General features: G+C 36.8%; 1 protein-coding gene across 1 annotated transcript in view; it reads left to right on the forward strand.

Annotated features, from left to right (window-relative positions):
- LOC107551006 (nuclear factor 7, ovary-like) overlaps window positions 1–13,481 on the forward strand; it is a 14,463-nt gene extending 982 nt beyond the window's left edge. The window contains exons 2-7 of the mRNA XM_016232483.1: window positions 976–1,283; window positions 8,039–8,134; window positions 8,220–8,453; window positions 8,749–8,768; window positions 9,051–9,157; window positions 12,032–13,481. Of these exons, the coding sequence (XP_016087969.1) occupies window positions 1,011–1,283; window positions 8,039–8,134; window positions 8,220–8,453; window positions 8,749–8,768; window positions 9,051–9,157; window positions 12,032–12,594 (1,293 nt within the window). The 5' untranslated portion in view covers window positions 976–1,010 and the 3' untranslated portion in view covers window positions 12,595–13,481. The remainder of the gene's footprint in view (window positions 1–975; window positions 1,284–8,038; window positions 8,135–8,219; window positions 8,454–8,748; window positions 8,769–9,050; window positions 9,158–12,031) is intronic.
- The last annotated feature ends 3,175 nt before the right edge of the window (window positions 13,482–16,656 follow it).

Raw genomic sequence — 16,656 nt, forward strand, 5'->3', positions numbered from 1 at the left:
TAGTACACTTTGAAGTATAGTCTCAGTAAACTACTAGTTTAGTAGTTTTATATTGCAAGTATATTCGTAAGTTTTCTTTAAGTGAACTTTACATCATACTTTAAGTATACTACTATGTCCCTATTTAGGTATTAATTTGTATATATTTTGTTACATGAATATCTGCACATACAAAACATCAGAAGAACAGGGTTATATCTGCTTATAAACAAAAACATTTTATTCTAGCTTCATGCATTCTCTTTTTAAACACTTGAATGTGGATAAGTTTCATAAATAAAGAAATAAACAACATTTTGAACAAAAAGCTGAAAAAAGACTATGAATTGGATTCAGAATGATAATCAAAACGTAGATAAAGTCGATCAACACCCCAAAGCTTGACAGTCAGTGTTACCTCTTCATTGGTCGACATTTTATTCCATAACGTTACACAGTTTTGATGCTGTTTTATGTCTGATGATCGTGTTAGATTACATGTGGAAGCATCTGTTGTTTCGGTTTCTTCTTTACTTGTGTTTTTTGGAAATTCTGTACAGAAGATGTGTACTAGTGCCCCCTACAGTATAACAATGAAAACACAGATTCTAGGAGCACAATTATAGCTAAAATATATTTAGACTTTTTCTAAGTATAAGTCAAGTATACTTAAATGCCATTTTAAGTATATTTCTGAGAAGTGCATCAAAAGTAGACTAAAAGTATACTTTTGTATTTTTTGTTTAAAAGAAGTATACTAATAGCACACTTGAATAAACTTCTTTTTCGTAAGGGGAATAAGAAATGAACTATGGTATTTTGACAAATTATGGCTACCATTGTACATTTTTGCAAAAGGCACCAGCTTCTTAGCTATTTTATCTTTATATGTAAACCGGTCTTACCTTTAGGGCATTTAAAGTTTTAAAGTACTAAGTAGTGAATATGAGAACACGTGATCACTTTTCATTTTCATTATTACATGAACTGTGCCAGAAGCGGAAGTGAAACAAACAGTAAATCTGCTCCATATGGCGACCAACAAGAATAAGATGAGTCTCAGAGAAGATCTGACATGTGCCATCTGCTTTGAGCTCTTCAAAGACCCTGTGATGCTGGGCTGCATGCATCACTTCTGCAGGAGATGCATCGTGTCGTACTGGAAGACGGTTAGGGGTCCTGTGTCCTGTCCTCAGTGCAGACAAGAGTTTCCCAACAAATGCTTTCAAACCAACTACTTAGTCGCTGGCCTTGTGGAGAAGGTCAGGGCCAGCTCCACACCTGCATCTGTCAGGTATCTGGAGGTGAGTTGTCTGTAGCTTAGTATCTTGTTTTAAACCAAGTTTCTTGTGACCAGCGTGACCATCTGTCTTTCAATTTTATCAACTGTTTATTTTGCCCTACATCGTGAGAAGTAAAGAAAAGAGCATACACTACCGGTCAAAAGTTTGGGACGAGTAAAACTTTTAATGTTTTTTTAAAGAGGTCTCTTATGCTCATCAAGGCTGCATTTATTTGATCAAAAATACAGAAAAAAAAACGTAATCTTGAAAAATGTTATTACAATATAAAATAATGGTTTCTATAATTTTAATATCCTTTAAAATATAATTTATTTCTGTGATGCAAAGCTGAATTTCCATCAGCATCATTACTCCAGTATAAAGTGTCACATGATCCTTAAGAAATCATTCTAATATGCTGATTTATTATTAGAATTATCAATGTTGGCAACAGTTGTACTGCCAAATGTTTTTTTTTTTTTTTTGGAAACTGCGATACTTTTTTCAGGATTCTTTGATGGATAAAAAATTTAAAAGAACACAATTTTTTCAAAATATAAATCTTTTCTAACAATATAAATCTTTGCTGTCACTTCTTAACACATCCTTGCTGAATAAAAGTTTTCATTTCTTTAAAAAAAAATTAAAATGTACTGACCCCAAACTTTTGAACTGTAGTGTATATTGTTAGAAAATATTTCTATTTTAAATAAATGCTCTTCTTTAACTTTTTTTATTCATCAAAGAATCCTGAAAAAAAGTATCACAGTTTCCAAAAAAATATGAAGCAGCGCAACAGTTTCCAGCATTGATAATAAATCAGCATATTAGAATGATTTCTGAAGATCATGTGACACTGAAGACTGGAGTAATGATGCTGAAAATTCAGCTTTGCATCACAGGAATAAATGAGATTTTAATATACAGTGGGGCAAATAAGTATTTGATACACTGCCGATTTTTCAAGTTTTCCCACTTACAAAGAATGGAGAGATCTGTAATTTTCATCGTAGGTACACCTCAACTGTGAGAGACCGAATCAAAAAAAAAAAAATCCAGAAAATAACATTGTATGATTTTTTAATAATTAATTTCCATTTTATTGCATGAAATAAGTATTTGATACAATAGAAAAATAGAACTTAATATTTGGTACAGAAACCTTTGTTTACAATTACAGAGGTCAGACGCTTCCTGTAGTTCTTGACCAGGTTTGCACACACTGCAGCAGGGATTTTGGCCCACTCCTCCATACAGGTGTTCTCCAGATCTTTCAGGTTTTGGGGCTGTCGCTGGGCAACATAGAGTTTCAGCTCCCTCCATAGATTTTCTATTGGGTTCAGGTCTGGAGACTGGCTAGGCCACTCCAGGACCTTGAAATGCTTCTTACGGAGCCGCTCCTTAGTTGCCCTGGCTGTGTGTTTGGGGTCATTGTCATGCTGGAAGACCCAGCCACGACCCATCTTCAATGCTCTTACTGAGGGAACGAGGTTGTTGCCCAAAATCTCGCAATACATGGCCCCATCCATCCTCCCCTCAATACGGTGCAGTCGTCCTGTCCCCTTTGCAGAAAAGCACCCCCAAAGCATGATGTTTCCACCCCCATGCTTCACGGTTGGGATGGTGTTCTTGGGATTATACTCATTCTTCTTCTTCCTCCAAACACGTCGAGTGGAGTTTATACCAAAAACTTCTATTTTGGTCTCCTCTGACCACATGACCTTCTCCCATGCCTCCTCTGGATCATCCAGATGGTCTTTGGCAAACTTCAGACGGGCCTGGACATGTGCTGGCTTGAGCAGGGGGACCTTGCCCACGCTGCAGGATTTTAATCCATGACGGTGTAGTGTGTTACTAATGGTAACCGTTGAGACTGTGGTCCCAGCTCTCTTCAGGTCATTGACCAGGTCCTCCCGTGTAGTTCTAGGCTGATCCCTCACCTTTCTCAGGATCATTGATACTCCACGAGGCGAGATCTTGCATGGAGCCCCAGTCCGAGGGAGATTGACAGTCATCTTGAATTTCTTCCATTTTCTAATAATTGCGCCAACAATTGTTGCCTTCTCACCAAGCTGTTTGCCTATTTTCCTGTAGCCCATCCCAGCCTTGTGCAGGTCTACAATTTTGTCCCTGGTGTCCTTAGACAGCTCTTTGGTCTTGCCCATAGTGGAGAAGTTGGAGTCTGATTGATTGAGTGTGTGGACCGGTGTCTTTTATACAGGTAACAAGTTCAAACAGGTGCAATTAATACAGGTAATGAGTGGAGGATAGGAGGGCTTCTTAAAGACAAACTAACAGGTCTGTGAGAGCTAGAATTCTTGCTGGTTGGTAGGTGATCAAATACTTATTTCATGCAATAAAATGGAAATTAATTATTTAAAAATCATACAATGTGATTTTCTGGATTTTTTTTTTTGATTCTGTCTCTCACAGTTGAGGTGTACCTACGATGAAAATTACAGATCTCTCCATTCTTTGTAAGTGGGAAAACTTGAAAAATCAGCAGTGTATCAAATACTTATTTGCCCCACTGTATATTAATAGAATAGAAAAACGTTATTTTGCATTATAATAATATTTCACAATGTTATATTTTTTCCTGTATTTTTAATCAAATAAGTGCAGCCTTGATGCGCATAAGAAACTCCTTTAAAAAACATAAAAAATCATTCCGATCCCAAACTTTTGAACGGTAGTGTATGAGTATTGTCAGCATTAAATGACAAGTTCTGTTTTTCATTAAATGTTTCTTGAAAATGTCCTTCCTCATTTTTGAGAGATAAAAGTATGTAAAGCCTCATGATTTTTTTGTTTAAAAAATCACAAGCCTTAGTCGTGTGACTTGAAAATTCCCAACACACCACAAATGGATTTTCTATCATCTGCTGCTGGTCCTTGTTTTATTTCCAAAGCCTTCCTATAATTTTGTTCATAATAAACCATTTCAGACCTTTTATACTGAATGTTTTATACCACCTTAAGCAATATGGTTTACATACAATATAAACATGAGTTCACCTGTTTGTTGATTGTTTATGTTTTACAACACAGCCAGTTATGAGATTCGTGGAATTTAGGTTTTCTGTCAGCATACAATCTGGTCCACCGCCCACATAGGCACGAAGAGTCCAACCACAGTTCATCTTTGTGTTTACTAGGGCTGGGTAAAAAATATGGATATTTCGATATTAATCGATTCTAAATTTTACGGAAAGATATCGATTCTTAAATCCCAAGAATCGATTAGTCTAGCCTGTTTTCAGTTAATGGATGGAACGTTGAAGGGCACTTCCCATCCAATATATCGCAATAAGCATTGTGCTTTGATACTTTTAATATGAAACAAATCCTCAGATTTCAAATTATGTCCATTGTATTGCAGTATTCAAATAATAAATGTTTAATGTGGAGTGACAGATCGCTGTAGCGCCTCCTCAGTTCAACAGATGCGGCAGTGCGAGGTGCACGTGAACTGATCGTCTCCTCCACATTAATACCAGTTTCAGCACAAAATAAACATGACTAAACATCCAAAGGTAAGTTAAAAGAAAGAGTACAACTTTACACTCCGTATCCTGTCTCATGTAATCGCTCAATCAGTGTTTAAGCTGCGCAAAGATGTCAATATAACGGCTTGTAAACAATGTCATGTAACGTCACATTTACCTTAGAAAAACATATTCGGTGACCATAAACTTATTAGTCTGATAGAAAAATTAACTCTAGAGAGGGGCATTTTACTTAATATATGCACCATATTCATTATACATTTTACTGTTCGTCAATGTTTAATTTATGTTTGAATAAATCCATCAAGTTTTTATGACAGCCATCATTTAAATGTTTGATGAAAAGTAGTTATTGTTACTAATTCTGGCATATTTACATGGTGTATATTTATACAACAATGTTCATGAATATGCATGGTCCCTATTAAATAAACCAATAAATTAAAAAAAAAAAAATTACATTTAAAAAAAAAAATAAATTGAAGTAGAAATATTATGTAATTGTAATTTTATCATTTAAAAAACTTCATTAAGTGTAATTTTAACAAAACAGTCCATTTTAACCTTCAATATTATAGTAATGTAGCTGACTCTCATGTATATTTTACAGCATTGAGAGATTTTTGTTTTCCTTGAGAAAATTTGGCATGTACTGTACCTGATGTATATCCAGAATAATCGATATTGAATCAAATCGAATTGGTAATCTAATCGAAGCGCAATCTTGTGAATGAGAATCAAATCGAATCATGAAATTTGTGTCAAAACCCAGGCCTATAGGTAACTAAGACCTGGTATAAGTTCAGAGTTCTATAGAATGCTGCATTAATAAGTTGCATTTGAATGGAATGGAATTTTATTTATTAACCCTCTGAGGTCGATTAACGCGGATACGCGTTTTGAGGCATCTTCTCCTGATCACACCGAAAAGAACTTAAATTACACTTTCAGTTTTGATCTTACAGATAAGAGCAATACATTAATCGAATCTGTAAAGGGTCTACTCTTATTTGTATACACACATAATAACAACAGAACTTTGTGCATTTATAAAATAAAGAAAACACTAGTGTCTACATGCCATTCATCTGAATTAAATGTACAGAAGTGCCAAGCCAGTTAAAAATAGAAAAATTGTGGAAATTTGGAGTTTCCGTCCGATGCTATATGTTGTATATATGCTATATGTTGGCGCACTAACCAACTCAAAATATGGTTTTCTCTTTATTGTTAGTTAGCACATGCCTGATACAACCTAATAATCATCAGAACTAATCAAATTCATTTTTTTAAATGAATTTTTATTAGATAGGACAGTAGAGAGCAGACAGGAAAGTATTGGGTGGCGAGAGGGGGGAGGGATCGGCAAAGGACTTTGAGACAGGAATCGAACTCGGGTCGCCGTGAGCACAGTTGTGCTATATGTTGGCGCACTAACCAACTCAAAATATGGTTTTCTCTTTATTGTTAGTTAGCACATGCCTGATACAACCTAATAATCATCAGAACTAATCAAATCTAGCACAACTGTGCTCACGGCGACCCGAGTTCGATTCCTGTCTCAAAGTCCTTTGCCGATCCCCCCCCCCTCCCGCCACCCAATACTTTCCTGTCTGCTCTCTACTGTCCTATCTAATAAAAATTCATTTAAAAAAATGAATTTGATTAGTTCTGATGATTATTAGGTTGTATCAGGCATGTGCTAACTAACAATAAAGAGAAAACCATATTTTGAGTTGGTTAGTGCGCCAACATATAGCATATATACAACATATAGCATCGGACGGAAACTCCAAATTTCCACAATTTTTCTATTTTTAACTGGCTTGGCACTTCTGTACATTTAATTCAGATGAATGGCATGTAGACACTAGGGCTGGGTTTTGACACAAATTTCATGATTCGATTTGATTCTCATTCACAAGATTGCGCTTCGATTAGATTACCAATTCGATTTGATTCAATATCGATTATTCTGGATATACATCAGGTACAGTACATGCCAAATTTTCTCAAGGAAAACAAAAATCTCTCAATGCTGTAAAATATACATGAGAGTCAGCTACATTACTATAATATTGAAGGTTAAAATGGACTGTTTTGTTAAAATTACACTTAATGAAGTTTTTTAAATGATAAAATTACAATTACATAATATTTCTACTTCAATTTATTTTTTTTTTTAAATGTAATTTTTTTTTTTTTAATTTATTGGTTTATTTAATAGGGACCATGCATATTCATGAACATTGTTGTATAAATATACACCATGTAAATATGCCAGAATTAGTAACAATAACTACTTTTCATCAAACATTTAAATGATGGCTGTCATAAAAACTTGATGGATTTATTCAAACATAAATTAAACATTGACGAACAGTAAAATGTATAATGAATATGGTGCATATATTAAGTAAAATGCCCCTCTCTAGAGTTAATTTTTCTATCAGACTAATAAGTTTATGGTCACCGAATATGTTTTTCTAAGGTAAATGTGACGTTACATGACATTGTTTACAAGCCGTTATATTGACATCTTTGCGCAGCTTAAATTCATAAAAAAAAAATGTTATGAAAAAAAAAAAAAACTTTCACGTTTAGATATACTTTATTATACTTAAATATACTTTATTAATTTAGATTTCCTTTATTGATCCCACAAAGGAAATTGTTATATCATAGCATCTTAAAAATAACCTTAAAATGACAGGTCTGCTAAAATTCAATTAAAAGAAAACTCATAATATTATACATGAATGATATGATCCAGTACCTCACAGTGAATCATAATTGAAGTTGCAACAAACAAACAGGAGAGACCCAGTGTTATCTCACGAGGATGTGAATTTATGGAATCTGTTTCAAATGGTACGCTTCACTTCACTGCACATTACAGTGCCTCTGAGTTTGATCACACTGAGAAATGATTTTAGAGTTTTTGTTTTTCAGACGACCCACTTATTAATTCAACTTTAAACTGTGCTCTTCAGATAAAAAGACAAATTCTAGGACATTTCATTTTTATGTACTCTAACATGCTGCTTTTGCAACTCCACTTTACATTTTTAATGTTTATTTTTATTGTTGACTCTGTAGATACTGAATCCTGGGATTTGCTTGAAGCCAGTTTAAGTGTGATTTTGGAAAGCACTAGTCTTTTGTCAGTAAATGGACTGTGCTGACTAAGGCTGAGAGACAATCAGGAAATTACTGTTTTGGTTTTCTTTAATACAGTGTCTGTGTTTACCAACTGCTCTTTTCTAGAAGCAATTAAAGGACCATCTAGAATCGCAGTTCTCCATGAAAGAGGCCTACGTCACTATGATCCGTGAGGACAAAGACAAGATGGAGAAAATAAAAGTGGGTCCACCTTCAAAAGAGAAAGATCACAATGTGACACTTCCTGCAAAACAGAATCACACAACTCTCCCTTTCCTCCCCTCAGAAAATGGGATCTGAGCTGCAGGAGCGAGTGCACAGCGACTTCCACGCTCTGCATCACTTCCTGCGGGTGGAGGAGGAAGCCATGTTGGAGGAGTTGAGCAGGGAGCAGGAGGAAATGCTGCAAGGGCTGGAGCGACATCTGGAGGACCTACAGGTGGCCATCAGAGACGTGGAGCAGAACATCAACATGCTACGACAGACTGCCAGCAGCACAGACCAATCTGTACTTGTAGAGGTGATTATAATGACTGTTTCCATTTGTAATGCTGCTGCTGCATATCCATTTGTCAAAGAACTAATATTTGGAATATTAATGTCATATTTACACAAGAACCTAGAGTGCTGGTTGTCAGAATGAGTTATTAGTGAAGTGTAGCTACAGCCACAGTCTCATATATATTTCACACAACAGCAGAACTGTAGAAAAAAATCAATTCTACAGTGATTTGAACATATGCTGTTAATTATATATAGCTTCTGAAGTTGAGTCAGCGAAATAACCTGTTCTATTCCATTTCCTTCCTCCACAGCTTCCAGAATTGAATTCCAGGTGAGTAGCAATTAAAAAGCTATTATTATTATTATTATTTATTATTAGCTGATAATATTCCTTGTATGACTCTTTAATAGTCTGTACCACTAAAATTTCACAGTTCTTGGTACCAGTTTCGGTACCATAGTACAAACTACTGGAACTATTTAACTATTTTATTCAACTATTTGAAAATTAAAAAATACTAAGGGTGTAATTTATTAATGATAAAAATAATATTTTTTTCTCTACAAAATTTTTAATGTCTTTATTATTAAAACCTCTATGCCTCTACTCCAGATCGCCTCTGCAAGAGCTGAATATCACCCTGAATACTTTCAGAAGCAAACACATTGCTCCTCTTCAATACACTATGTGGCGAAAAATGTTTCAACATTTGAGTCCAGGTAATTTGTCAATAACACATTGCCACGATACTTTATCCACTAAACACTATATGTTTAATTAGTGGTCACTACCTGATCTTTAATATTTGTATTTGTACTATTTGTTTTAAAAAAGCAAAGCCAATATAGGAGGTATTGAAGTTGAGAAATAGCTCAAGGTATTCATTTTCCTCTGTAACACATGGTGTTATTGCCATAGTGACAGTACGAATAGCCCCCCTAGGGCAACAAAGGATTCAGTGATTTGTTGAATGGCGCAGTGGGCTCATGTTATGCCTGTTTCACACATACTCCGTCTGCAGTGCATGTGCATTGCGTTTTTTTACGCACCCATGTTAACGGATTAGATCGTTAACGGATTGATCGTTTACGCACCGGCTCTATTTTTGCTGTGCTGCACGCACTGAATTAAAGTGACAGCACTTTGTTCGTGGTAAAAATTAACATGGGTTGACAAGGAAATTTAGTAATTTCACAATAAATGGATATAATTAAAGTCTACTGTGTTTCACAGGCTTTTTGGCTAGGTTTAAAACAAATAAAAGTGCACTTTTAGATAAACAAGGCAACATATGCACTTGTGTCTTGTGTAGGTAGAAAAACAAAGTTCTTTAAGACCTGCGGGACTGTTTGTAATAAAGATTTAAATATAAAAAGCACGAGAGCCGACTGTTTCTGTCAGTGGTAAGTTTTAATTTAAAATATTTGTGATAACCTAACACAAGAAAGCTATATGCTGTGTTCAAATGTGTTTCCACTTGCTTGAGCAACTTAATATACAAATCTAGAAGCCAAATGCATTTGATACGCTGTTTATATTGAGTTTAAACGTGAATATATATCTATGAAAGATTGTGTAACTACTGTGATAAAAGAGGATCACAATGCTGAAAAAGCACACGGACCACATACGCACTGCAGACGGAGTATGTGTGAAACAGGCGTTAGACCATGATTCGGGTGTCAGTTTTAGCAGTCTTCACAAATTTTTGTGACGTTACACCCTTATCAGGAAATGATGAAAAACTGCAGTCGTCTGTTCTACTGATTTCATTGTATTTCACTTCCATGTTGCACATCAGGGTTTTAAAGCTTACACACAGTATAAAAACTGTTACGTTTCATACCATCTAGCACATATCTTCATAGCACACATAGCTGTACCAGTTCCACTGGTTCATTTAATTAAAGTTGGATTTTTATTTTGGCTTTAAAGGGGTCATATGATGCTTTTTTAAAGATCATTATTTGGTGTAACAGAATGTTGACATGCTTTAATGTTCAAAGAACACATTATTTTTCAAATACTGTACATTATTGTTGGTCCTCTATGCCCCGCCTCTCTCAAACGCTTAGTTTTCTACAAAGTCCCTCCTTCCGACAAGCGCAGTCTGCTCTGATTGGCCAGCTGACCCAGTGCATTGTGATTGGCCGAACACCGCAAGCACTCGTCGGAAATGTAACATCCCTTACCATAATCGCGAGCTTCATCTTTCAAAATAAATGTAAAGACAGAGCCCGAAAGGGGAACAGAGTTGCGTGACAGACACAGTGATGAAGCTGGTATGTGTTTGCAGTACACAAGCCACGGTTAAGACAGCTGACTCCACTGTGATGTGCCCCCCTCTCCCTCTTGCGCACACACACACACACATAATGCGCAAAACTCCGCATTTGAACAGTCGATAGCAAATACTTAAACTAATAACAAAACAGTAGCTGATTCAGAAGAGCCAGATTGTCATAGCAAAGTCAGAATTACCTCCTCTCCTAGGTTCACGAAACGGTCGTCCATAAAATGCATTGCTGTTCTGTTGTAAGTAATCTTAAAGATTCCTAAATGCATCTACTTTCGGAAGGCCAAATAAAGTGCTTTTGCTTTCGCCTAGAAACACACAGCGTCTCCCTGACATGCTGCTTCAACACTAACTGCGGTTACTGAAACCACGCCTTCTTTCTTTGTGTGCACATTTGGGCGCATTATGCAAATATTTCCACATAGTGAGGTAGATATGTGGGGGCGTGTTAGAACGAGGCGTTTTAGGGGGGCGTGGCAGAGTCTTAACTTTTATAAAGAATATCTCTTTGGTTTTGAGACTTTAGTCTTTGCAACTTCAGGGATCTTATCTATGCACAATCAGCTTGCAACACTCTAAAGAGAAAGGAAAACTTGAAATCGCATCATATGACCCTTTTAAGTCAAATCACACAAACTAAAGGTTATTGGCTATTTATAAGGCACAAGCACTTTGATATGTCCCCAATATAGTATGATGCTCAAATTTCAGTAAGAAATTAAATTTGAATGAGTGGTTAGACTGATTTAAAAAACAGTAAATCAGTTCAAGACTTTGTGAGTTCTTTTGACCTTTTTAAAAAAAAAAAAAGATTGGGCTCCTAACACCATAGCTGCATCCAAAAATTGACCTCAGCTCTTCAGATGAGATCAAAAAAAGTTAAACTTTTAAATAAGGTTAAAAAAGGTAAATTTTACATTTTTGCTTTTATTATGGCTATTAAAGTCATGCAAAAAGGATATTCAAACAGTTCAAATCATATGATAATTCAAATCATTGAGCTGTTGTGCTGGTTAGGGCAAAAACATTGTTCACAGTTTGGATGACACAGATCATGCTGTATGTTTCGTGTTGCATTCAAGCAGCGAGGGCAACTAAACTGCTTTTATTACACAGCTGAAACATTGTTTTCTTGCACAAGCAGAAGAATGTAAGCAAACAAGAAACAGTAACATATCTGAATATAATGAAAAACCCTTTCATCGATTCAAGCTTTTTTTTTTTAAATTCACACAGTTCACAAAACCCAAGGTTTTGCAGTCGATGCCATTTATGATTGTGTGTCTTTTATTCCCAGGCCCAGCACCATTGATATTTGATGAGGACACAGCTCATCCCAGTCTACAGCTTTCCAGGAACAAAACCCAAGTCATTGAGAGCGACAAAATGACCAGTTACTCATGTGATGCCAAACGCTTCCTTCAGTGTGTCAACATTCTTGCAACAGAAGGCTTCCAGTCTGGCAGGCATTACTGGGAGGTGGATGTAAGTAACAATCCTAAATGGGACCTAGGTGTTGCTCTGGAGTCAGTGAATCGTCAGGTCAGAGTTAAGCTGTGCCTTGAGAATGGGTACTGGACCCTCCGGCTGCGGAGTGGCAGCCAGTACTCAGCCGGCACGCAGCCCTGGACGCCACTGACTGTGATGACCCCACCTAGCAGGATTGGGGTTTTCCTGGACTGTGAGGAAAGGAAAGTGTCTTTTTATAATGCAGATAACATGGCGCTGCTGTATTCCTTCTCCAGCGGGCCGAGAGGAAAAGCGTTCCCCTTTTTCAGCACGTGCCTCAGTGAACGCGGTCAGAAAGCCCAAGCCATCCGCATCCTCCACTTCCCCTTTGAGTGTCCATCAGAGATGTAAAACAAAGCCTGTAGACACTCTAGTAACCTGAGCTGTGTTCATGAGTCTGTATTTGTCTGAGGTTTTCGATATTTCACATTTGGCATCACTTTTGATACATTAAAGCCATGCAGCTCTCAAAACACTAATCAATCATGAGGTGAATTTATTTTAGGGACCACACAAAATTCTTAATTGATTTTTGTACCAGATGTCTGTTAATCGCACAGATCAGATTTGACAAGGATTACTGATGTTAATTGATGACAGTAACAACATTGTCATGTTACCCTCAGCTAAACCTTTATTTTATTTTAAAATCTGTTTTAGAATCAAATTCTATAGAGTCTTTATTTTTATATTTATGGAATATTAAGTTTCACACATGGACAAAATTATTTAGCCTTTCACCTACGGTTCTTTCCTTTTTTTTTTTTTAGTTAATTACAATTACTGAAGAAATGGTAAAAAAAATACTATATGGTTTAAATCAGTCCAGGTTTTTAATGTGATTCTGAAAAATTACAACAGCACTCTTTGACATGCACATTGCACGATACCCTTCATCATTTCCTTTATAGATATGCAAAGTAATTATAGATATTGCTTGGAAATTAGTTTAAATACTTTGTTCTTTTCAGTGGGTTGTCCAGTTTTCACTTTCATAATTGAAAATTTGAGCATGTTTCTAATTCCTGCTACATCAGTAGTCAGTGTTTGTTTTCTCTGTTGTCAATAAAAGTGAGCATGCATTAGTTCGCTCTGTCCATCATTGTGTCAAGGCTCAGTGGCAGGGCAGGAAGATGCTTAGTTTTGATTTATGTCTAGCTCTTCCTTCCTGTTAAATGGACAAAAACAAGCACCCTGTTCTGTTATATAGGCACAGTTATTTTATTTTTGATGAATGCATATGACTTACAGCATGTAGAAAATGTGCATACCACAATGCAATATCTGCTCAATTACATTTTATAGGGTAAACAAAAAATATATAAAGTCTGACTTTCGAGTGGGGGAGAGCACCTGGGGTGGCATCCCGGATGCAAAAAACAGCAAGGATGGGGCTGCCATTATCTGTCAGAGCAGGCAAGTGCATCAACATCCTCTTTCCTCCTGCCTCCTGCAAGGGGTCACACAAACAGAATAAGAGTCCGGGTGCCCTCAAACTACATTACTGCCGCCTTGGGACTGGGGTTTGGGGGTGTTTTGGCTGCTGGAAATAAGAGTCAATGCTCAGCCCTCCTCCACAGGGTCAGGTTGCCTTTAAACACACAGAACAGCCATGATTTAAACAGCCTATTAACATTCCAGCCTCCTGACTTTGTCCAGTGTGTTTGACACAGGGCTGCCGCTTCAGCCCTCCATGCCTTCATTTCTAAAGTTGGACATGATTGTGCTAATGTTTTCATCTACATGCTGCACATGTGAGTGTATAATGAAGATAGCAAGTTAAATCTTTTCAACTTGGATAAATGTTGCAAGATTTAACATAAAATTTAACATTCTAGTGGCTTAGGCTCAAATACAGCCTCTCACTTCACAACATTACCATGGGTTACTGAAAGTTTAATTTTCATTGGTCCACAAATGGTGTCTCGGAAAAGTGCAAGGAAAGCATTTGGCATTAAACAAATTAGTTTGAACTGAAGCTCTACAGTTCATCCGACTCGTTTTCCAAAATGCTACATCTGATCACCGAGCTTATAACTGTTGTAATGTTTGCAAATGTATGCAAGCCATTCATTTTGTTGTATCTAGTTCTTGGCAGTGTTGTTAATTCCTGGTGGTGAGTGACATGGTCTCATTTCCTTCTGATGAGCGGGAGAGCGGAGTAATGTGTTTCCTGACCCCAGGATGTGGAAGAAGAAATCATGGCACTTCAAGGTCTAGTCCTTGAGCTGGACTCTAAAGAACACGGCAAGAGGAAATGCTGCGCCTTTCATGCTGTGTACCAGAAAAGGTCAATAATAATAATAATAATAATAAATGTCAGTACTTTCTATAGCTCTCTTTGGTAGGTTAATCTGTACAAACTACTACTAGTATACAATAATGATGCTTTTAGTTATTGCACCGCTACTGTTATATATATACTGATTCTTGGATTACTACAGTCAGAGGGTCACATACTTTCAAATGACCAATAATAATAAGCAGCAAATTAAGAGTGTATTGAGGCAAAAGTTGTAGTTAATTAGTTAATAGTGAGAATTGGTCCCCCCAAACTTAAGTGTGCCCAGATTTTCATTGGACCTCAAGTGCCAATCCAGCACTACCAAACCCATAACCTATATTTTATTTCTGGATCATCATTTTACTTCACATTTTGTTCATGTTTTTTAAGCAGTCTATTCAACATATTGGCATTTGTCTAATTTGTCTAGCTTCTACCAAGTGACAGATGGATTCATGCCAAAATAATGTAGAGTTTGATTGGACACAGACTTTAATGTCAGTGACAAAAAAGTGAAAAGCGTGTTGATTTTGCTATACCTCTTCCCTGCTGCCAGTGAGACAATCATAACAGACCTGCCATCTATTTTTGGATTGCTACCCGCCAGCTAACAACCGCTGTTAAAAGCAATGAGTCATAACTACTAATTGCAACCTGTTCCAGTACACACAATCTGCACTCAAAGAGAAATCAAGTCTTATTTATTTGCTGTTTAGCATGTTTTCCCATGCAAAGCATTTTACAACACTTAAACTGCAAGAACAGTCCCCCTGGAGTGATGCAGAGTTGAGTGTTCTGCTGAAAGGATTACTTGCAATAATGGAATACAATAGTTATAATGTGACTTTTTTCATATATGTATAATTATTGGCAATGGCATTACGTTTGACTGATAAAGCTAACCCAGACACCCAGCTGCCAGTTATAAATGCTTTCATTTGATTATTTACTTTTTGACTGTTAAAAACTCAGTCAGTTCATTAGCACGTGGCGTAGTGTTTGTACATGTGCCAGGTAACATTATGACTTGAGAATCCCCCGCCCCTTCATAACATTCATTCTAATTAATGTTTCAAGAGCCAAATCAAACATGAAGCATGCCTGGTAAAACACATGCACACTATGGCAAGCCATTTTAACATTTAATCCTTAGAACATTTCCTATGTTCATGCTACTATTACTTTTTTTTTTTGAATACTATCTATTCCATTTGGTACTTGTACTATTCATTAGCTGAGTACTAGTGCTTATTCTCTAGGTAGTGCCTTTTTAAAAAGTGCTAGTGCTTATTCATTAGATAGGAGTTCTTATTTGTTAGAAATATCTAAAAAAATAAGAACTCCTATCTAATGAATAAGCACTAGCACTAGTATACAGGTACTCAATAGGCCCTTTCGCACCGCTTTAGTTCCAGAACTAAACGTACGGTACTAAAGTACTGGGACGATTTTGCGCGAACTATTTTCCAGTACCATTTAAAGGGTTGCATTCGCACTGAGAGTGTGTACTAAGAAGTGACGTAAGCCGGTCGACAGCGACGTCATTTGTGCGCGGTGTTCAACAACAGAAACAAAGAACTACGTTAACAACAGGAGGATGGAGGACGCTGTGATCGGAGCTGTGTTTTTGTTGTGTCTCGCGGGTTTCACAGTGGACATGGAAAGTCGACGTATACGTAAAGCGATTGAAAGAACGGAAAGGAGGACTAAGAATCTCCAACGACAACTGGCAGTGCTACATTTGATACAAGTGCCTTCAATTCAGCGTCCGTCCATCAATCGCTGTTTTCCATACTTGCGAAATAAGTTGACATGCTTACAGTATGTTTACACAGCGTTTTAAATCATGGCGGGTGAGGGCATTTTCATATGCGTTTGGCCAATCAATGTCTACTTGCGTCACGATTAGTACCAGTTGTGCTGGTTAGACCCTGCTCCGGAGTAGGAGCTAATTTGGTTCTCGAAAAAGGCAGTCCGGTACTAAAATCGCTCCCTGTTCCAGCGGTGCGAACACGCCGAAAAGTGGGTAGTTCCACAATTAGTTCTGGTACTATGAAAAGGTTCCTGCAGTGCGAAAGGCCCTATTCATTAGATAATAGTACCTATTAAGTAGACACTTATCTCAATAG

This window comes from Sinocyclocheilus grahami, unplaced genomic scaffold, assembly GCF_001515645.1.
Source record: "Sinocyclocheilus grahami isolate Dianchi unplaced genomic scaffold, SAMN03320097.WGS_v1.1 scaffold411.1, whole genome shotgun sequence".
NCBI lineage: Eukaryota > Metazoa > Chordata > Actinopteri > Cypriniformes > Cyprinidae > Sinocyclocheilus > Sinocyclocheilus grahami.